The 24132-nt window shown below is 40.4% G+C and overlaps 1 protein-coding gene across 6 annotated transcripts in view; it reads right to left on the bottom strand.

The window, feature by feature from the left end:
- The window catches only part of SPAG17 (sperm associated antigen 17), a 328728-nt gene that overhangs the window by 131287 nt on the left and 173309 nt on the right, over positions 1–24132 (bottom strand). For all 6 annotated transcript variants that reach the window (XR_007769040.1, XM_050921082.1, XM_050921091.1 and 3 more), the window contains exons 20-23: positions 20636–20878; positions 14441–14552; positions 11649–11786; positions 4216–4329 (exon numbers count right to left, since the gene is read on the bottom strand). Coding sequence is in view for 5 of the 6 variants with exons in the window: in XM_050921082.1 (XP_050777039.1) it covers positions 4216–4329; positions 11649–11786; positions 14441–14552; positions 20636–20878 (607 nt within the window). In the remaining variant the exon portion in view is untranslated. The remainder of the gene's footprint in view (positions 1–4215; positions 4330–11648; positions 11787–14440; positions 14553–20635; positions 20879–24132) is intronic.

The following is a 24132-nucleotide window of genomic DNA, read 5'->3' as shown; positions in this document are numbered from 1 at the left end:
AGTTACCAAGTTTTACCTTTTAAAAGACAAAACCCCCAGAGACCTCAGTCCAGGGGCTGGGTGCATGACAACAAATGCAAACACCTTCTGTGGCCTACTCTAGCCATAGAGAGGGTTAGGACTAGTGTGTTCCATAGCTTCTGAGATGTCTCTAGGTCGGAGTCTATCATGTATGGGAAAGACAATCTTTCCACTTTCCTTCACCCAAGAAATATTCATATAGCTGGACATATTCTGAATCTAGTATCCAGGAAAATATAGACGTTGTTACACTTTATCATGGACTGACCATTAACTCCAGTAGTTTGGAGTTGTAATGCTTTTATTCTGCCATGGCAAAGGATCTGTTCTGATGGTTTGTCCTTTTTACTTAAAAACATCTGATAGATTTAATAGAATCACAGAAATGTAGGACTGGAAGGGACCTCAAGAGTTCATCTACTCCATCCACCTGTGCTGAGGTAGGATTAACATAACTAGACCTTCCCTGACAAGTGTTCGGCTAACCTGGTCTTAAAAACCTCCAGTGATGGGGATTCTACAACCTCCCTAGGTAACCTGTTCCAGTGCTTCACTATCTTTATAGTTAGAAAGTTTTTCCTAATATCAATCCTGAATTATCTTTGTTCTGGATTAAACCCATTACTTCTTGTCCTACCTTCAATAAATATGAAGAACAACTGATCACACTTCTCTTTATAACACCCTTTTATATATTTGAAGACTGTTATCAAGTCCCCTTCAGCTTTCTTCTCTACAGACTAAACATGCTCAAGACTTTCAACATTTCCTCATAGATCAGGTTTTCTAAACCTCTTATCATTTTTGTTGCTCTCCTCCTCTCTTCAATTTGCCCACATCTTTCTTAAAATGCGGTGCCCAAAATTGGTTTCGGTGCTCCAGCAAAGACCTCACAAGCATCAACTAGAGTGGAACAATTACCTCCCATGTCCTATATATGACACTTCTGTGTCCTCTTAATACATACTGGAATGACATTTGCCTTTTTTGCAACAGCATAATACGAAAAAATTTGAATATCTATTCCTGTTGTAAATCTTACAGCCACACATACAGAGCATGTATTTGAGGAGTTTTTCTCACCCAGACAATTAAAGTAATCTTCATGCTAGTCTTTTTATGGACAACTTACCTCAGATAAAGCAACACTTGAACACCAATGTCTTGACCAACTCTTTTTATAGAATGGTCTGATTTACATTGTAGTACAACAACACAAAGAACCAGTCCTCAGAAAATGGCCAGGGTTAGGCTTTTTTTTTTTTTTAAACTGCTCTAGTTGCATAATAGTAGCTAGTACAAACACAACCCTCACAAATGTGTCTTTAGGTGGCTTCACAACAATCATTTTTTATTTGGCAGAGTTATAGTGGTTCCAAAACCTATTTTGCACATACACCACTTTTGGTTATGTGATAAACTAACAATCCGCTAATGTTCTACTCGCACTGCACATATATGGGAATCGAAATGGAGTGGAATTTTTTATTTAACAATTTTAATATTTGTTGTGCAACCTTAACTCTGCTCCCTTGCGCATATGCATTATAATACAGTATTTAATTACATCACCACACACTATTTTTTGTGCAGGACCACTGACTTATTAATTGTGCAGGTTGGACAGTGCAGAGCAGTGTAGTTAATAAAATTAGGGCAAAGGGGATCCTAGTCCTTTTCAGTGCAGATAGTAGAGAGTGTGTAGTAAATAAAGCAGGGATTCAAAGGACATCTTACTCACTCAGTTCACGCTTTGAAAGGTGTGAAGTGCATGAGACATGGGGCTACATAATATGATGAACAAATACTGAACAGCTGCCTCATTCAGTGAACAGGGTTCAATTTGTGTAATGGGAAAGGCAAAAGAATAGTATGTGATCATAGATTTGTATATTTTAAGGAAAAAATGGACTATTAGGTTTTTCTAGTCTAACCTCCTGCAAAACACAGGCCTAATAATTTCTGCATCAAGTCCATTACGTCTGGTTTTGCTAGAGTGAATCTTTTAGAAATTTAAGATTCAAAGGCTGTCCTTGATGCTCCTTTTTACTTACTGCTGAAACAACTAAGGAACGCAGGGAAGGATGTGTGTAGAAATGTTCAATTTCACAGAAGGGAATGTGGTATCTCCACTTGGTTCTCTTGGCTGTTGGCAACAAAGATGATAGCGTTTGCCACAATATCTGTGTAAGCAGGGTCTGAATGAGCTCTCCCCTGACAGTGGCTGGGGAGGGGAAAATACTTCAGGTACAGACTGTATTTACATGAGCCCACCTACTCTGAATAGGTATCCAGCAGACAGAGCTGTGTTGCCCAAATTGATCAACTTTGGCTGGTGTTGGGTTACAAATCACTTTAGTACTGAATGCAGGGGAAGTGACATGTTATCTTTATTTTATGAGTAAAGAGCAGCAAAACTGTGCTTAGCTGTCCTGATTGAGGAGGTCATCCTCAACTGAAATGAATTTGCTATGCTGGGGGCTTGGATGCAGACCACAGTGAAAGTAAGAGAGGGTGGGGGTCTGGTTTCACTCACATAGTTGTTATTGGGGCATTTAGCACACTGGGTGAGGTATAACACATGTTGTGATAGGCATGTGTAGGACCCATTAATCTTGAAAGGTGTTTTGTGGGGGATATTGCTCATTGTAGCAGTGGAGATATGTCTGCAGGTCTGTTGTTCTGGCAGGGTCTAGTGCCACTTTGAGTTGGTGTGTCCTGGTCTATGGGGAACTTGCTTCTGATGATGAGGTGTTGGGAGTGGGGGGTTGTTTGAAGGGCAGAAAAGGGGACTTGGGAAGAATCCTCACTTCCAGACAATTCACAGTTCTGAGTCATGTGTTAAAGAACAGCCCCTTCAATTTTACCTTTGTCTTTTCTGCATTCATAATCACACACTATGTAAGGACCCGATCTGCTGCTATTGAGGCCAATGGTAAAACTCTTACTAACTTCAGTGGGAACATCATTAGGCAAGAAAATAGTAGTTCTCAACCTTTGGAGCAACCATACCAGTGTACTAGGCTAAAGCATCAGATAAGCCAGGCTAATGACCAAATGTGTTTTCCAGTGCCCTGTCTCCCATTACAATATTCTGCTGTGCATACTCTATCTTGATATGGATAGAGCTTGGGATGCTTTTGTGATTGTTAGACTGGGATATTGTTCAGCCCAAGTTCCACTGATGAAAGGAAGGCAGACAACAGAGGCTTATTGAGACTCAGCAGGGAGGCTTATCATTGAGGTAGAGTGGGGAACTTAGAGTATTTGTCGCAGAAGCCTGAACACCAGAAATGGCATGCAGACCTATGGTTGGGAATGGCTGCTGTAACACAATCAAAATTACCATCGTGTATACAAAAGAATATTTAATTGTTTAATAAGATGCTTCTCTGTTTTTTAAAGATGTAATGTGAGTTTTCACAGTCCACTACAGTATGGATACTATTTTAGCACAAGATAAGAAGTACATTTTTAGCAATTCACAGGGAAAATGTCTCGGAAGAACTGAAACTGAATGTACAGTCAGACACATGGCTTACCAAAACCCACATGGAGAAACACCTGATTAAATGTTTTCATAGTTTAAGGGATGAAAAATGCTGAAATTATTTTCCGATCAGAGGAGGGTTTCACTTTCAGATTTATGACATTTTCAGTGACCTCTTAAATGTAGCAGAACCAAAAAGATTTTATTAGCTCTTGGTGTTTTCTTTATGGGTTATGAAGCAATTGCTTCCAATTGGTGAATATATTTATTGAAAGTCTGACAGAAATTCCTTATTATGTGTACACATGGCCTGACACAAAATGAGAATTCCATAATCACCTATGTAAATTAACAAAAATATTATTTCTTGGAAAACCAAGAAGATTCCTTAGCAAATCACATTTTCTTTGGCTCAAACTAATTTTCTGGTTTTGCTAAGCTAGTTCATAAAAATACTTGGGACTTTCTTACTACACTGGCCTGTTTTCACATAAGTAAAAAAAGTGCAGAGATCTCCTTTCATTTTGAAATTTGAATCATAAAATATATTTGACAATGTCACCTCAGCTCAAATCCTGGTGAAAATGACCCACTGTGTTAAAAAAGTTAGGGCTGGATGCAACAGATTATGCTAAGGGGTGTATGAAAGAAATAAGGACTCCCACTGTGGGCTCTCAAATATCCTCTTCTGCCTGTTGCTTTACCTGCTGCTTTTCCTGTAGCTCCATAGTAGCTCAAGGATAGCTGGATTCCATTTTCCAAAGTGGCTGAAAAAGATCCAAACTTGCTCACAGCTTTCTTTTGATTTATTAATTTTCCTAAAAAAAGAAGAAGAAGAAAAATGTGGATTTAAAGAGGAAAAAAACACACATATATGAATTGCTGAACTGTAATCTATTGGCTACTATGTGCACCACTACCTACTAGTGGTTGGACTGTGTAAAACACCTACTAATAATGACAACCAGTCTCTTTGTGTTACTGGAGCCAAACATTCTCAGTTCCTTCCCCTATTCTGCATATGCAGCTTAGCTGACAGCCACATCATTTTTATATGTGCAGGCATGGATTTGCTACCTCACGAATGGCGTAACATGCAGAGCACCTCAGGGATCAACCTCACAAAACTTTTCCAAATCCTTCATTAACCTACATGCTATCATATAGGATCCTTTTGCAAACAGTTTAGGGCCAGATTCTACCTTTGTATATATCAGAATAAGTAAGGAGCAGCTCCACTGACTTCAAAGAGTCTTTTGCTAGAATAAATAAAAAGTAAGGACTTGCTGTCCTTAGTTGCACTACTGGATCAGGCCACTGGTTCATCTATTCCATTATCTAACCATGGCTTATACTTGATGGTTTAAAGAAAGACAAAACAAAACAAGATCAAAATACTTCTAGTTAGATGCAAAACACTGTATATTAATGATAAAAATTCTTTCCTGATCCCGAAGCAACTAGTTGAAGCCCTGAAGCATGAAATGTGATCATACACCAGGACATATAATTATTATTTGTCATTAAATTATCCACCACATTTTTAAATGAAGCTGAAATATATAACCTATAACCTCTTATTAAGATGAATTATGTGATCTGTTCAATAGTATTTTTAAAAATGTGTTTTAAATGTAAGTACCATTGCTTAATTGAATCATCCCCATGCACTCATAGAATGGGATAGTTTAAAAAGACAAGAACAGTCAGGTTTTTCTGGTAATTATTTTGCTTAATAATCTTCTATTATTTAGATTTTTAAAAAGCCCCTATCCTAGCTTATAGGTGCATGTTGTCTAGTTTTATTACAAAAACTACAGACAGCTACAGTAACTGATTAAAAAATTCCCCACCCATGCAAAACAGAAGGACTGAGCATTTGTCCCACTTCCAATCATCCTCTCCTTAAAATCCTGGAAAAACAGATAAGCAATCACTGAAGATCAACAGACCCAAGTTCTATCAAACTAAGAGAGGAGATAAACAGAATCAAGAATTCCACCTTCCCAGCAACCTCCTCCGGTTCAACCCATTAACCTGCTAGCTCAAACATATCAGCTGATCTTAATTGCTGTGTTCACATGGGAGAGAGGTAACTGATGGTTACCAAACAATTTAGGACCTTTTATGTCAAAAACCATCACCTTGTATTACAACCAGAAAAGAAAAGGAAAAGGAAACCAAGATCATTTTAGGAGGAGCTGGGAGCTCCACCTATAAAGTTGCCAATGCTTCCCATTATAAGACCCTGTTTTTAGTTGCTTACAACTCTGTCAAACTTTAACTGTTTGGAATTTCTGACTAAGGCTGAATTTCCTGGGAAAATTTCAGCCAAAACAGTTCAGCTGGTTTGGAGAGTGAGGCTAGGGAAAAATGCAGCTTTTTTTGCTCATTTAAAAAAATTCTGGTGACCTTTTCGTTAAGAAGCTCTTATGTTCCCATGCTCTAGAACAAGGACTTGAAAACTGGGGCAGGTGTTGACTATACCGCACCACATATAGATACATTTTTTCTTTGTAAATCAAATGCACCAGAGATAATCTGTAGTTTATCCCACATTAGAAACTGCACCTTTGTTTGCCTAGTGAGTCAGATCTACATCCTTCTGTATGTGGAAAACATCTCTCATTCTATTGTAAATTCTAAATACTGTGAAATGCTTATATATAATTAAAGTATATATAGAATATGTCCTCCAAATTTAGAAGATTATATTGATTATGTTTGCTTTCATTGTAAATAATTGTTGCACTCTAGAAGTAATAGGAATCGTCCAGCACAAGGAAGAATAAATGTTAAAAGATATAAACCAGGGTATAACTTTGGGATATTAACAGATATTGCTTAAAAGGGGAGATCCCAGTTGCTAGTAGGAGCTAATAATAATATTCAGTCCTTGAAATGAACCAAATTTAAAATGCTGCTCATAAGAAAAGGATTAAAGAAATTTGTTATACACAAATGCCATCTACTGGATACCAATGGAAGCAGCAAAGAAACGGAAAGAGCTAAAACTAAGCATTCACTTGGCATGGGTCCAATAGGAATATGTGGTTGGCTCCCTCCTACGAGCCCTGAAACTAGAGTATATAAACTGAAGACACCATGCGATGAAGAGAACTGACTGAACCCAACACAGGAAAGTGCAGAATCCTAACTGCAACTGGACAAAGCCCGTCCCAGATGCATGGAAAGGACTCTCCCCCATCCCAGGGTTAAGAGAGTAACAAGAAGTGATGAGATTTCATTTCAATGATTGTATTTCCCTTTCTGTTCTTTGACATAAAGAATCGTACTTATCTTGCTGAGTCTATACTCTAGTGAGACCTCAAGTAACCATATTTTAGATTCTAACTCCTTTATAAGTCCAAACAAAATGGCCTAAGAGAGATTGAAAACAATTACTTTAAGCAATAGCTTTTAATATTCTAAACCTGTCCCTTTTGGACCAATCCATTCAAATTTACTAATCCCACTCTTCAAAGTGTCTTAAAGATAAGTACATCCTTGAAAGTATGATAAATGTTAGTACTAAAGAACTGAGAATTGATTATCATAAGTAAATGTAATAAGAAATCTTGGTAATTTGCCTTGTTCTTGGACATAACTGCTGAACCTCAACTTTAGTCTGTAATAATCATTTGTGAGAATGTATTGTGTGTGTAGTACATACAACTGGTTTAGTCTACATTTGTGTGGTGAACTGTTTGATCTGGATGAATTAATACACTGTTGGTTGGTAAAGAATAACTAAGCGTCCTGATCTGAGAAATACTGTTCAAGTTAAAATTTGACCTTCCAAGAACCCAGCATTCAACTAGTAAGCCAACACTCCCTAGACTCAGTGAAAAAGGATTATCCCATTTGATTCCATTATATATTGGTAACCCTAGTTTGTTAGAGTTCAGTTTTAAAATCTAACTGGCACCATGCATGGCAAATTCACAAATTGTCTTGCCTTTCAATCTTACAACTCCCAGCTACACCTGAAGTCAATGGGAGCTGTGCTTGGAAAATATAAAGTGCTATATAATGCTAAGTACGCTTAAAAATCAGGTCCTAGGTGTCTCTAATTGAGCACCCCAAATTAGTGGGTATTTCTGAGCTTGATCTCTCTGTGCCACAGTTTCTCATCTGTAAAATGAGGATAATACCCACCCACCCCCTTCTAATAGGAGCACTGTGAACATAAATTCATTAATATTTGTGAAATACTGATACTATAACAATAAGTGTAATAGCAAATGCCATTAGGAAATTAGTAATTCTGTTTTCAGAGCAAGTTTGAACAGTAAATAAGGCCTGGGACCACACACTGGAAAATAAGTAGAAAACAAAATACTGAACAGCTGCTCATTAATTAACACTGTTCATCTTTGTGCACCGAAAGAGGCCGCAGCAACCTTAATTCTAGCATCTCCTAATTTTCAGTGTTTAATAATGTTCTCAGTAATGTTCTTTTAATGTATTTTTGTATGTGTAATAAATATACAAAGTGAATGTTTACATATTGATATTGTCATTAACCAAATGCATGAACTGAAATGTTAAAAGAATACTTATTCAAAATACCTTAAATGATCTTTCCCATGCTTTCTAGTGGTTAGGGTTTTTTATGGGTTATATTCATGTTATGGTGTACCTATAATTATAATAATCATTGGATCAATCAAATCTATAAAGTAATAGTATTGTGTGGGACAGTTTCTTGGTTACTTAGATGTGAGTTAAAATTTATGTAACTCACACACACAGACATCGTCTACACTTGTGGCAGCATATAGGGTACATGAAGCCATACAGCACAGTGAAAAGCAGGCTGCATCCACACTGAAGTGTGTAGCTACATACAGCAGTGAAAGGCTCCAGCAGGGGGGAGCAGTTGTCTATTAGTTCATGCACGTGGCCACTAGATGGAGGCACTGACTGCAAAAAATCCCAGGGCTCTTTGGTCCTAAATTGGGTCACTGAGCTCCCAACAAGAGTGGAATAAGGGGATCTCCATTGGGGATTACACGTGCCCGAGGAAGGGCCTACATTTAGATACTATTGCAGAATTGTAGGCTTCTGTATGGTTTCATTTGCACAACTATATGAGCAACACAGATCAAAGGAGAAATAGAAAACTTCTCATGCCCCATTGATCATGAGACTTTCCCTGGTATGTCCTCCTCTAACCCATTCCCCTTCCCCCTGGTGTCTTCCCCTCTGCCTGATGCACTTATTTTCCCCTCAACCTGCTCCCAGTGTCCCTTTAGCTCCTCTCTATCTGTTGACACTACCCCTGTTCCTCTTCCCACTCTCTAGGTGCCTCCTTTCCCCTCCACCCTGCAACAGAAACTATAGTATGGGTCACAATTAGGGCTGTCAATTAATCACAGTTAACTCATGCAATTAACTCAAAAAATTAATTGCGATTAAAAAAATTAATCATGATTAACTGGAGTTTCAATTGCATTGTTAAACAACAGAATAGCAATTGAAATTTATTAAATATTTTTGGATGTTCTTCTACATTTTCAAATATATTGATTTGAATTACAACACAGAATACCACGTGTACACTGCTCTCTTTATATTATTATTTTTTATTACAAATATTTGCACTGTGAAAATGATAAACAACAAAAGAAATAGCATTTTTCAATTCACCTCATACAAGTACTGTAGAGCAATGGTTCTCAAAGCTGGTCCGCCACTTGTTCAGAGAAAGCCCCTGCTGGGCTGGGCCAGTTTATTTACCTGCTGCGTCTGCAGGTTCGGCCAATCGCGGCTCCCACTCGCCACGGTTCGCCGCTCCAGGCCAATGGGGGCTGCGGGAAGGGTGGCCAGCACATCCCTCGGCCCGCCTGCTTCCCGCAGCCCCCATTGGCCTGGCCAGTGGGCTCCATGATCGGTCGAACCCGCAGATGTGGCAGGTAAACAAACCGGCCCGGCCCACAAAGGGCTTTCCCTGAACAAGTGGTGGACTGGCTTTGAGAGCCACTGATGTAGAGCAATCTCTTTATCATGAAAGTGCAACTTACAAATGTAGATTTTTTTGTGTTACATAACTGCACTCAAAAACAAAACAATGTAAAACTTCAGAGCCTACAAATCTACTCAGTCCTATTTCTTGTTCAGCCAATCGCTAAGATAAACAAGTTCGTTTACATTTACAGGAGGTAATGCTGGCCTCATCTTATTTACAATGTCACCAGAAAGTGAGAACAGGCATTTGCATGGCACTATTGTAGCCGGCATTGCAAGGTATTTACATGCCAGATATGCTAAAATTCATATGCCCCTTCATGCTTCAGCCACCATTCCAGAGGACATGCTTCCATGCTGATGACGCTCATTAAAAAAATAATGTGTTAATTAAATTTGTGACTGAACGACTTGAGGGAGAACTGTATGTCCTCTGCTCTGTTTTACCCGCATTCTGCCATATATTTCATGTTATAGCAGTCTCAGATGATGACCCAGCACATGTTGGTCATTTTAGGAACACTTTCACAGCAGATTTGACAAAATTCAAAGAAGATACCAATGTGAGATTTCTAAAAAATAGCTAGAGCACTTGACCCAAGGTTTAAAAATCAGAAGTGCCTTCCAAAATCTGAGAGGGATGTGGTATGGAGCATGCTTTCAGAAGTCTTAAAAGAGCAACACTCCAATGCGGAAACTACAGAACCCAAACCACAAAAAAAAAGAAAATCAACCTTCTTCTGGCATCTGATTCAGATGATGAAAATGAACATGTGTCTGTCCGCACTGCTTTGTATTGTTATTGAGCAGAACCCATCATCAGGATGAACACATCCTCTGGAAGGGTGGTTGAAGCATGAAGGAACATATGAATCTTTAGCGCATCTGGCATGTAAATATCTTGCAATGCCGGCTACAACAGAGCCATGAGAACACCTGTTTTCACTTTCAGGTGACCTTGTGACCAAGAAGCAGGCAACATTATCTCTTGCAAATGTAAACAAACTTGTTTATCTGAAAGATTGGCTGAATACAAAATAGGACTGAGTGGACTTGTAGGCTCCAAAGTTTAACATTGTTTTATTTTTGAATGCAGTTTTTTTTGTACACATTCTACATTTGTAAGTTCAACTTTCATGATAAAGAGATTGTACTACAGTAATTGTATTAGGTGAATTGAATAATACTATTTCTTTTGATTTTTACAGTACAAATACTTGTAATAAAAATAAATAGAAAGTGAGCACTGTAAACTTGGCATTTTGTGTTAAAATTGAAATCAATATATTTGAAAATGTAGAAAACATCCAAAAATATTTAAATAAATTGTATTCTATTATTGTTTAATAGTTCGATTAATTGCACGATTAATAGCAATTACTTTTTCAATTGTGCAATTAATCATAATTATTTTTGTTAATCACTTGACAGCCCTAGTTACAATTATTTCCAACATGTCCCCTGTCTCTGTACACAAAAAAATAGGTGGTGATCAAGCCAGCAAATTGGCCCTGTGATTAGTCATGCCCAGATCCTCAAGTGTGTCAGAGCTCTGATCTGAAAACCTGAGGGGGTGAGGGAAGATTGCTGCATGCCATCTTTGTGTTCCTCTGAATTCCAGAGCTGCCAGGAGCACTTCAGCCTGTAAGAAAACTTAGGGCTGCTCTACTTTAGGCCAGTTTTTAATGGTCACCTAAAGGTTGTTACACCAGTGAGGATCACTGAAGAGCACTTCTGCAGCTTCTTTGGGCTGCAAATGGGATGTAGTGTAGCATACATTATCCTAATGACGTTTCAAGCAAAGGACTAGTCAGAATAATAATAGCTACAACATAGCACATTCACTCTACTTATTCTGCTGCACTTGATGAACGGAAATGATAGCAAGTGAATTATTCAGCATCTTACAGAAACTGAAGCTAGATGTTCACTCAGGCTTTGATTTCCTTCCAGTCTTCACAAATAATGTCCAGTAAAATGAGTTCATCCTCCCATTCTTCAGTAGATTACATTTATCTGTTTTCAGCTAAACTAACTTTATTTACCTGGTATTATACATAAGAATTGAAATAATTCTCTCATTACTTGCTACTTGTCATGCCTTGCATCTAATTACTGGACTATTTTAGACAATTACTCTTTATAGCAGTGATGGTGACCCACTGACCTGTCTCACTCTGCTGCCCTTCCAAGGAATTGCTCATTTCTTGTCCTTCACTTTCTATCAAGTTTTTCTTGGGGTCTGTGATATGAATGAAGAAACTGTGGCGATCCTTTACCACCTTCATTTTTACCAAAGTTGTCCCTGAAAACAATGAAATATAACCATTTGTAAATGGCTTGCTTTTGTGCCTGCAGTTACAGATTGGTGATGCCAACAGGTCAAACACAGAAATTAGTTAAGGTGTGCCAAATTGCTTAATAGGAGTAATAGAACAAAATTAAGAATAGGAAAATTTAGACTGAATATCAGAAAAATCTTCCTGACAGTCAGTTCTATTAGGCCTGGTCTACACCACACGTTTAAACTGAATTTAGCAGCGTTAAACCGATTTAACCCTGCACCCATCCACACAATGATGCCCTTTATATCGATATACAGGGCTCTTTAAACCGATTTCTATACTCCTCCCCGATGAGAGGAGTAGCGCTGAAATCGGTATTGCCATGTCGGATTAGGGTTAGTGTGGCTGCAAATCGACGGTATTGGCCTCCGAGCAGTATCCCACAGTGCACCATTGTGACTACTCTGGAAAGCAATCTGAACTCGGATGCACTGGCCAGGTAGACAGGAAAAGCCTCGCGAACTTTTGAATTTCATTTCCTGTTTGCCCAGTGTGGAGCTCTGATCAGTATGAGTAGCGATGCAGTCCCAAATCCAAAAAGAGCTCCAGCATGGACCATATGGGAGATACTGGATCTGATCGCTGTATGGGGAGACAAATCTGTTCTATCAGAGCTCCGTTACAGAAGACGAAATGACAAAGCATTTGAAAAAATCTCCAGGCTATGATAGACAGAGGCCACAGCACAGTGCTGTGTGACAAGCGTCATGGAAAGCCAAAGAATCAAATGGACGCTCATGGAGGGAGGGAGGGGGCACTGAGGACTCCAGCTATCCCACAGTCCCCACAGTCTCCGAAAAGCATTTGCATTCTTGGCTGAGCTCCCAATGCCTGAAGGGTCAAAAACATTTTCCCAGGTGTTTCAGGGTATATGTCGTCAATTTACACTCTTCCCCTCCCTGAAAGAAAAAGGAAAAAAAATGTTTCTCGCCTTTTTTCATTGTCACCTTATGTCTACTGCCTGCTGCTGGTAGACGGGGTGCTGCAGCGCTGAACACCAGCATCCCCTTCCCAGTGGCAGACAGTACAATATGACTGCTATCCATCATCATCATCAGCCCGTGAGTGCTCCTGGCTGGCCTTGGTGAGGTCGGCCGGAGGCGCCTGGGTAAAAATGGAAATGACTCCCGGTCATTCTCGGCAAATGGTACAGAATGGCTGGTAACTGTCTTCATCATAGCAGTTGGAGGCTGAGCTCCATCAGCTCCCCCCTCTTTCATGTCTAAAGAAAAGATTCTGTACTGTCTGGACTATCATAGCAGTGGGAGGCTGGGCTTCTCTCCCCCGCCACCCTTTAATGTCCTGCCTGGACTATCATAGCAGCTGGAGGCTGCCTCCCCCTCATTTTATCTCACTAAAAAGTCAGTGTTTCTTATTCCTGCATTCTTTATTACTTCATCACACAAATGGGGGAACATTGCCACGGTAGCCCAGGAGGGTTGGGGGAGGAGGGAAGCAATGGGTGGGGTTGTTGCAGGGGCACCCCCTAGAATGGCATGCAGTTCATCATTTCTGCGGGATCTCTGGGGCTCTGACACAGAGCGACTGTGCTCTCTGGTTCTCTAGTATACTTGCCCCATATGCTAGGCAGGACTGACTCTATTTTTAGACAAAACATAAAGAAGGGAATGACCCGGGGAGCCAGGAGCACCCATGACAGCAGCAGATGTTACAGAATGACTGATAACTGTCATCTCATCGCCAATTTACAATGGCATGGCAGACGGTGCAATGGGGATGGTTGCCATGCTACGGCATCTGCCAGGGCAATCCAGGGAAAAAGGGTGCAAAATGATTGTCTGCCATTGCTTCAACGGAGGAAGGATTGAGTGACGACATTTACCCAGAATCACCCGCGACACTGTTTTTGCACTGGGATCTCAACCCAGAATTCCAATGCGTGGGGGAGACTGCGGGAACTATGAGATAGCTACGGGATAGCTACCCACAGTGCAACGCCCCGGAAATCGACGCTAGCCTCAGTACATGGACGCACACCACCGAATTAATGTGCTTAGCGTGGCCGTGTGCACTCGACTTTATACAATCTGTTTTACAAAACCGGTTTATGTAAAATCGGAATAATCCCGTAGTGTAGAGATACCCTTAGGATGTGAAATAATCTTCCAAAGGAGGTTGTAGAAACCCCATTTCTTGAGACATTTAAATCCAGATTGGACAAATCACTGGAGCATGTAATGTAGGGAACAACCATGCACTGGTTGCTAATGGATGAACTAAATAGGACCTAGTTGGCCTTCAGTTCTAATTTGCAGATTCTCTGGTTATCCACCAATTGTTAAAATATAACAACAAAATATCAACGTTATGATAATACAGAAAAACAGCGTAATTAGAAACTATTCTCAAAGTTGCCTAAGAAATCATTAATTTAATACAGAGATTTGAAAAGAACTTTATTATAACTGAAATTAGTCTTAGAATTCTGATACTGAAGAGCAGTGATCTAATCAGTTCTATAAGCATAATTATAAAAAGTTCTCAAGTAATAGCCTTTAAACAGTGTCCTGTTTCACAAATATTGTTTTCCATTGCACATGCACCCCATAATCAACAATATAATGGAATGAAATATAATGAAGGGAAGACTCACCCTTTTCAAATTTTATCTTTTCTGCTTGGATCTGTCCTCCATCAGTGGGGAAAAGATATTGACTGGTCCCTGAGACTTGAATGAGATCTTCCCCCATATTGTAGCCAAGAAACTGGAAAAAGAAATGTCAGACTATGTGTGGATTGGAAAGGCAGAAGGCACGAAGGAGGCAGATGGAAGACGAGCAAGGTTGTTCTCTTCTGTTTTTTTTTTTTTTGTTCAGCCATTCAGTGCTATTATACAATGATTAACATGTAGAATTGTTAGATATTGGCATAGGAAATAATAGCTTATTTACACTGATACCACTTTCAAAAGACTTTAACAAACTATGGGGCTTATTATTCTCTATTACACCAATATACAACCCTATTATTATTAATGGGGGTGTCTGGTTACAAGGGAAAGCAGAATTTGGCCCTATATGAACATATAATATCACTGCTTCACTGATATGCAACCATCCCTGGGGTTAGAGAGTGATAAATAGGTTGTTTGCTCACCATGTAACAGGGAGGAAGGAGAAATTCTGGCCAAGCACATTGAGAAAAATTATTACTTAGATTAAAAGAGCCATAGGATCTTTAACATCCAGATGAAGCAGACAGAACTTTCAAGGTCTTACCCAAAATATACATGAATACTAAATGGCATGGAGCTTGACTTATCCACAGCGGAAGGCCTAAATTGACTTAAAGGGATTTAAGTCTATGTCTGCAGGAGCTCTAGACCATTAACATCGATACTTACGGGTATGTCTACACATCACAGTAAGCTTGGGTCTGTATGACCTGCACCTGTGGACTCAATGTTTCCAAGCTCTCACTTTAGCGTCCACACTGCATTGGAAACCCAGGCCTCAGGAAAGTGCTGGCATGTCCATGTTGCACTGTGCAGACCAAACTCGTAACTTCAGCTTCTTTGGGCTTATGCCATCGTATCCTAGGGTTCCTAGCACCTTTACCAGCTGTAGTTGCTCTAGGGCTTGGTTCATAGTTGCTTATGGGAGAACTTGTCTGTCCGTCCCGTGGGAGCTGACTGGGGTTTGGGTGGTAAACCATTTTGTGTCTGCACACTTCCAGCAGATGGAGCCATCAACACGTCTCCTACTCACTTTGTCAGTCCTATTCTGGAAATGAGGCAGAGCATCTCCAAAATGCGGGTGGACATTTAAGCGGCAGTTTTTGACCTGCAAAGCACCCCTCAGAGGCATGTATTGATATACCAGCCATGACCCAGTGGAAGTTGTTCATCCCTGTTGCTTTAGCTGCACATTTCACATATGTAGCCCGGCGTTTCCAGAGCAGGGCCAAAAGCAGACTGGTGGGATCACATTGTCATGCGCACATGGGATGACCAGCAGTGGCTACACAACTTTTGCATGAAAAAGCAGATGTTCCTGGAGTTTGTGTTCACTTGCCCCGACCTTCCACCATCATGACACCCATGTGAGGGATGCCATACCAGCCCAGAAGTGGGTAACTATAGCCATCTAGAAGCTGGTTACCCCAGATTGCTACAGGGTCCATGGCTAACCAATTTGAAGTTGGAAAATAAACTGTGGGAGTTGTGGCAGAGGTTTGTGAGGCCATCACGAATGTGATGTACCCAAAGATGGTGGGCATTACAAAAGTTCCTGAAATAATTGCTGGCTTTGAGGGAATGGTTTTTCAAACTGCGCTGGGGCCACTGATGGGACTCATGTGCCTACAGTTTGCCTTCTGCAAAGACCATCCATTCTTAACTGCAAAGGGTACTATTCCACCATTATGCACGTCCTGGTCAACCACAGGGGCAGATTCATGGACACTGGCAGGGTGTATGATGTCAGGGAGTTCCAGAGATCAGGACTTTATCTTCATGGAGAAGCTGGAACATTATTCCCACTGACTGACATTGCTTTAAATGGAGCCACTGTCTCTACTGTTATTCTAGGGGATGCTACTTATCCTCTGTTGCCACGACTTATGAAACCTTATCCTGATTTCAGAGGACCTGGCAGTAGCTGTAGGATGGTGGTGGAATATGCATTTGGCAGATTTTGTTGATGGTGCCCTTCCAGGGCCGGATCTCGGTTTTTTCCTGCCCCAAGCAAAAAAAAAAAAAAAAAATCATCAACCTCTGAGAGCACCGCTGCCGAAGCAAAAAGGAAAAAACCTCACTGGAATGCCCCCCTTAGAATTGTGCCGCCCCAAGCCCGTGCTTGGTTTACTGGTGCCTAGAGCCGGTTCTGGTGCCTTCAAAGCCATTTGGACACTAGTGTCATCAATGAAGTCTGCATTATTGGGGCCTGCTGTGTTCTGCATAATGTCTGCAAGGACCAGGGGGAATCTTTTAGCCAGCAGTGGGCTCAAGACACTGATGTGTTTCAAAATTGGTATACACCGCTATATAGTGCACCTGTCATGAGTGGTGGTGGATCCAGATGTGCATGGAAATCAGAGATGTTTTGTTCGCCTGCATAATAGGTTTGCATGGTCCCATGCATGAAGGGGAATGAAATGATATTTGAAAAATGTTTATTATTAAATTTATTGAGAATGAGCATGTGATGACATTTATTAGTTTGTGCACTTTTAACATTACATATAATAAAACTTGTTACTGTAGCCTTGTGTGAAAATTCAAAACTTTATTTTACACTGTTTACATAACAGTATAAGAACCAGAAAGGCAGACCAGCGAAGTCAAAACGCACCATGCACGAACCAAACTCATTGCCAAAATACTGAAAAGTGCATATTACCAAATGACATGGACAGCTATTTCTGGGTATTCTCTGTCCCTCCGTTCTCCTTGGCCTTTCTGGTGCATTTTACATGTGAGGGCTACAACTGGACTGGAGTGGATGAATGCACAGGGTATAATGTCTGTTCCATGTGCTACTGTTCATTGCCTGTGAGATGGTCCTGGCAACCACTGAACTGTTCCACAGCTGCTTAGTCTGCAGCACACAATACCACGGAAAGGATTCACGATGTGTGGCTGGTGCAGGAGTTATAAGTGGCAGTGGAGCCTGCAGTCTGGTAGCCATAAGCGCAAGTAATCGCTTGAACAGCTCCTCCTGCTACTCCTGTCTTCCCCTCTCAATCTGGGATCATGCTCCATGAATCTCTCCACTAATCTCTCCTCACGTTATGCAGCATCTTTCTTTCCACCCTTCTTGCATCTTTATTCTTCTGATACTGTCTGGTTCATCTGGAAATCTATCTGGTGATTTATTTTATCTGGCTTTTCATCAGCTCATCTCAGACTCTCTTTCTCCTTGCCTGCAGAAGGTGGGTTCACTTCCCCAGGCTCTTGGAGCCACATGTTTGTCCTGCGGTAGTGGAAGGGCCTTGAAAAAAAATGGAATGTCACATTATTGGCTGCTTTAATTCAAGGTAAAAATGATAGTTTTTATCAATGGGCTTTATTTTATTCACAGAAAAAAATTAGCCAGTTCAGATGTCTTTTGGAGCAGCCCAGAAAGCCATTGCAAATCACAGTAAGATACACATACAAAATTCAGCTGAAATTATTTCTATAGCCTCTTCATTTTTTTGGTGGTGTGAGCGTGTGCAGGGCTTTATAAGGGGTCTAATCACTAGCTATGGTTTTTCAGTCCTTTCAGGCAGGGCAAGCTCTGGAGACCATTGATATTTGGGAGGTCCCTGAGTGGAAGCATGAACTTCTGTCCCAGGCTAGCGGAAGACAGCCATCTGTCTATGTTAAGGAGATACTTAGGCATCTAGTAACTGAACAGCACATTTTGAAATGCAGGGGGCTCATAAGTTATAGAGATGGCCCTAATAAGTATGCCCTGCTCCAGAACATTACCAGCCATCTGGAGCTCCACTTTTGTGAGAAGTTTGCTTTCATCACCAGCCATCAATCAGTGAAAATTTGTGGTAAAATCAACAAGATGCTGAATTAGCATGGAGACACAGTACAGCCTCCTTACAAGCACCATGCATCCATGCACATGCCTGACTGAATGCCAGCCATGGGGACTCCTGTAACACAGCCAGCCAGTCACCTTTTGCTGTAATTTGGGCTCCTATATTTAAGTCAGCTATAACAGCCAGGCTTTCTGGGACTCAGTTTACAGGCAGTTTGGGACAGTGTGGCCGTGGCTGATTTATACAGTGCATTGTATTAGGCCAGGAAGGTATGTGAGGCTGTTAATTGTGGAGCTCTCAACCAATACTTATAACTATCATTGAGCAACTAGTAAAACTTCCATGATAACTGGTTGTTTAACACTTTTTCTCATTTTGTAGTGTGCATTTTGAATTCCATGTGGTGTTGGGGGAAAGAGGGGCAAACACTGCAGAAATGATGTGAGTTCCACCTTAAATGGAAACACATCAAAATCTTGGCTTGCATTAATAACTTAATAGGGCCATAAGCCAGAAATCCCACCCATCCATACATTAGTAACAACAAACATGGGGCAGAAACTTACCAGGCTCTGCACTTGCTCTGATGCCAGTTCTGCAGCAGGTTGATGCCCAGGGGTGTCCTCAAACAGTTCCTCCAAGTACAGACCCAGGATGTGCTGTAGCTGCTCCAGCAGTATGAACTCTTTGGTTACCAGCCTCAACACCAGGATAACTTCTTGCCCTTCACCTGGTGGCTGGCTTTCCACTGGTGACGCCTGTGACTGGAGGCATTATGAGGGTGTCATCACTGCTGAGCAGATTGTCTTGCACCACAGTGGCCTCAGTGTAAAAGAGGCAGGAAGAGCGTGAGTTCCCAGAGGTGCTGTTAGAATCTTTGACCTTGAGGTAGTCTGTCTTCAGCTGCTTGAATTGCTTTCTGCATTATTGAGCTGTGTGGTTGAGACCCAACACTGTCAGCTGATTGGATGTAGCTTTCTAGACATCTCTTGTGTTCTTGCTGAAGTTGAATGTCTTGCTCATCTTGGATCAGAGGTTAACCAGAATCCATTTATGTTCCTCTGGAGAGCTAGAAGCACACAGTGCAAGACTTCTTCTCAGTGCTGGTCAAAGTTAATTCATATGAGGGTTAACTGTATTTCCAGCTAAGCATTCCACATGGAAGTGAAGGGTTAAATGCTGAGCAGCTGCATTTGAACTAGGAGTTTGCTTTGAGGTCCTTGGAAGTGAGTGAGAAGTTTTGGGATGGAAGAGTTGGGAAACACAGCCCTTGAAGATTGTGGGCTACAGTTGGAGGACTCTCCAGACCTGAGTCTGGTGACCTGGCTTGAACTGTGTCCAAACTGCAAAATGCCTGAGCTTTGACCCACGGCACAGGGGCTCTGACCCACCACCCTTGCAGAGACCATGGGCCTGAGTCTAGAGGGATTCCTGGCCCAAATCAGACTGATTTCTGTGTGGATGGAAGTGCTGCTTGGTCTTAAATCTGAGTCAGGGTGTACTGTATAGACATACTCTCAGAGTGTTAAGCCATTCCATTCAGATGCTCAGCCATAAATTGCAAAGAATTAGAATAGTGGTCTCAAGCAAATTCAGACTGAGGTATTATATTTTTCTAAAGCATTGTTTTGTGGCTCTGCAGTTCCATTACTCAGGAGGTGACATAAATAGAATTGTCACCCTCCAAGAATCGAGGGGGTCAAATTCTGCAGGCAGAAGTAGTACACGGGGGCTTTAAACTGCCTGGACTTAACTGGTGGAGAATTGCCTATTTGCAAGAGAACTCTCTGCCAGTGTATGCAGCAGGAGGACGTGTAAGGAATTCTGAGGACAGGTCAGCATTGAGACGGGTAGGAAAAGACATAGTGAAACTCCTCTATGCCCTTTCCTGCACTGTGGAGTAAGTGCTGTAAATTAGGGCTACAGCCCAAACTTGTGTGATGTCCAGGCAGCCCTGAATCAGGGAGCTGCAATGGGCTCTCCGGGGATCCCTTCTTACCAGTCTGTCACATCAAGGCCTAGATCTCTGAAGGAGGAATCCTTCCAAAACTCATATTCATTTCACATGCAGAAAAAAATCCAAGAAATGCAAGAAAAAAGAACAGTTCAGTTGTAAAAAGATGAGATGCCTAAACAGTACGAAGAACTCTGTCAGAAAAGGGTCAGCTGCTTAAATGATGGAGTTAAACAAGACACAATTAAGGTTAACTTGTCCCTGACTCCAGTTTCACACTTGGACGATAGCTCTAATGGAGTCTTGACAGTTTAAACACCTAACCCTTTTCTAATATGATGCTGTAATGTGACTTCTTACCTCATAAACTTTCTCAGAGGGTGGTGCTGGGGTACTACGCTCTTCAAGTTCAGGGATTTTTGCTGTCTCATCTTTAGACTTCTCCTTGGAAGATTTCGTCTTGGACCCCTTGCTGTCATCAGGCACTGGTATCTCCTTGCTCTGTCCTTTCTTTTTATCACCTGACTTTTCTTTCTTCTCTGCTTTCTTTTCTTCCCTTAGTTGTTCTTCCTCTAGTAGTCGATCATGCTCTTCCTTCCAAGCCTATTACAAAAAGTTAAGAATTCAGGTAACTATGGTCTTGTTTTTATCAAAAGATGCTTACTCTTCTATAAAAAACTCTCCATTTGCAACTTTAATTCAGCCTCCTAAATGGCTATGAATTCTGATACAGAGTAAAATTTTGAAAAACACCTAATAACTTGAAAGTCAATGGGATTCTTCAGAATATTTTGCATTTTTATAGCACTTCGTATGTTCAAAGCACAACTCTCCAATTGAGCTGCAGTTGTGAGTGTTCATAACTTCTGCAAATTATGCATCAGGCTGCTCAAATTGGGCACCAAGAAAATGAGTTAACTAGTTAATGTTTGTACTTCATATGACACTGCATTGATGGTCATCTTGCAGATTGTACATGACTTCAGGGAACTCAAAAGCATGATGAAGAAGAATGTCCAAATGATCTTGTTTGAGATCCTTTGTGTCTCATGAGAAAAGGAAGGCAGAAGATTCTGGAAGTGAAATGCTGGCTAGATGAGTGGTGTATGGGTTTGGTTTTTAACATTGGTCAGCCTTCTGTGAGAAGAGGGACCTGTATATTTTGGATGGCTTCACCTCAGTAGAAGAGAGATCAATCTCCTCAGGGGCAGGCTGGCTAGAGTAGTCAGGAGAGCATTAAACTAACAACAAAAAGGCAAGGTAAAAAGGGAAGATATAAGTGTTAAGCTAGCACAAAATTGGAATGTTGGGAACAAAATTAGTCAAGGAACCCAAAGAAATGTAGAGAAGAAATTCTTCAGTTGCCAATACACGAATGGTAGAGGTAAAAAATAAGAGGAACTGGAATGCCTCATTTATGAGCATAAATTTTATCTAGTTGGTATTAATGAAACCTGTTGGGATGTCTCCCATGACTGGAACATTAAAATCAATGGTAATAACCTACTTAAGAAGGAGCAAGCACGCAAAAGGGAATGGGAAGTGGCACTGTTTTGACAATAGGGGCAGAATCACTGATCACACGGAAGAAAATGATCTTGAATGTTTATGCATCAACATGCTAACATATAAAACACAAAATGGGGTATTAGTTGGCATCTGCAATAGACCACCAAATCACACTAGGGAACAGAATAGTTGGCTCCTTATGCACCTATTTGTAACGTGTAGGAAAAAATGCTGTGTGATCATGGGGGATTCAATCTGAGTGACAATGTGCTGGAGGTTTCATCCTTGGAAGACATCCAAGGAATTTCTAAATAGTATAGATGACAATTTCCTAACTCAAAAAGTGTTGAATTCAATAAGGGAGAATTCTATATTAGACCTTGTCCTAATAGATAAGGAGGAACTGATCACAGAACTAAAAATTAATGGTAACTGAGGTACAAGTTTTCATGACTTGATTAGATTTATAATGTGCAAACAGAATAAAGTCCAGACCAATAATGTATATACTCAGTGCTTTAAAAGGGCCAGTTTCACAAAGCTGAAAACAATTATGAGCCCAATCAGCTAGGAGGAAGATTATAATTAGAAAAAATGTGAGTGGTAATTGGGAATTGTTTAAGAACACTTTACTAGGTGCCCAAAAAGCCACAATCCCATAACTGAAGAAGATGTCTGTACTGGTTAAAAAAAACAACCTGGTTTAGAAGCAAAATGAAGGAAACTGTATAAATAAATAAATAAAAATTAAAAAAATTAACATATAACAAATGGAAGACAAGGGAAGCTGATAGTAATGAATATAAATCAGAAGCTAGGAATTGTAGAAAATTGAGAGGGGAAGCAAAGGGACATAGGAAATCCATGGCATGTAGAATTAAGGACTATAAAAATGAGTTTGTTAAGTACTTTAGGAAAAAAAAGAATCCTAAAAATGGTATTGGTTCATTACTAGATAGAAATAATAGACATCGATCTCAGACAAGATAATGGAGTGGCTGATAGAGGCCTTGATTAATAAAGAATTAAAGGAGAGTAATATAATTAATGCAAATTAACATAGTTTGATGTCTTGTTTTGATGAGATTACAAGTTTCGTTGATAAAGGTAAAAGTGTGCCAGTAATATATTTAGACTTCTGTAAGGTAATTGATTGGTATCGTACCACATTTTGATTAAAAAAACCCCTAGAAATATACAAAATTAACATGGCACACATCAGATAGATTTAAAAACTGGCTAAATGATAGGTCTCAAAATGTAACTGTAAATGGGGAATCATCATCAAACAGGTGTGTTTCGAGTGGGGTTCTGCGGGGTTTGGTCGTTGGCCTTACACTATTTAACGTTGCTATTAATGACCTGGAAGAAAACATAAGATCATCAGTGATAAAATTTGCAGATGACACAAAATTGGGGGAGTGGTAGTAAATGAAGAGTATAGGTCACTGATACAGATGATTATGAATCGCTCGGTAAATTGGGCGTGAACAAACAATGTACATTTTAATTGGCTAAACGTAAATGTATATAACAAAGAATGTAGGTCATATCTTGAGAAATAGTGACTCTGAAAAAGATTTGGGGGTCATGATGGATAATCAGCTGAACGTGAGTTCCAAATGTGATACTGTGGCCAAATGGGCTAATGCAAACCTAAGATGTGTAAACAGGAGAATCTTGAATAAGAGTAAAGAGGTTATTTTGCCTTTGTATTTGACACTGGTGTGACTGCTGCTGGAATACTGTGTTCAGTTCTGGTGCCCACAATTCAAGAATGATATTGATAAACTGGAGAGAAACCCTCCAGAGAAGAGGCATGAGAATAATTAAAGGATTAGAAAACATTTTTTATAGTGATAAACTAAATATATTGAGTTCTTTGAGTCTAACAAAGAGAAGGTTAAGGGGTGACTTGATTACAGTCTATAGCAGTGGTTCCCATACTGGGCTTTGTGAACCCCTGGGGTTTTGCAAAATGTTATCGGAGGTTCTCGGGAAAAAATTCTCTAAGGGCGGACAGAGCTGTCCCTAGGGACCCCGGGCAACACAGGACCAGCAGCCTGGAGCCTTGGGGACTTCCAAGAGCTAAGCAGATCAAAGCAAGCCTATCTATCACACTGAGGAGATTTAAACTTTAAGACTCCTTATAAGAAATGGAAAGGGAGGTAGATATTTTTTGCTGTTTTTAAAATTAAATAGGCTGCTAGTGTAGTTTTTAAATTACGAAGAACAAGTTTAAGCTTTCTTGTAACGTGCGTTGTTTGCCTGGACTGCCCAAGACCTGAATGCTTGTGTAAGAGGAACTCTTTGATTTGGCTTCTTAGATACCTTCACGCTGTTTCACA

This window comes from Gopherus flavomarginatus, chromosome 1 (assembly GCF_025201925.1).
Source record: "Gopherus flavomarginatus isolate rGopFla2 chromosome 1, rGopFla2.mat.asm, whole genome shotgun sequence".
In the NCBI taxonomy this organism is placed as follows: domain Eukaryota; kingdom Metazoa; phylum Chordata; order Testudines; family Testudinidae; genus Gopherus; species Gopherus flavomarginatus.
This window is presented reverse-complemented; position numbering and strand designations above follow the sequence as displayed.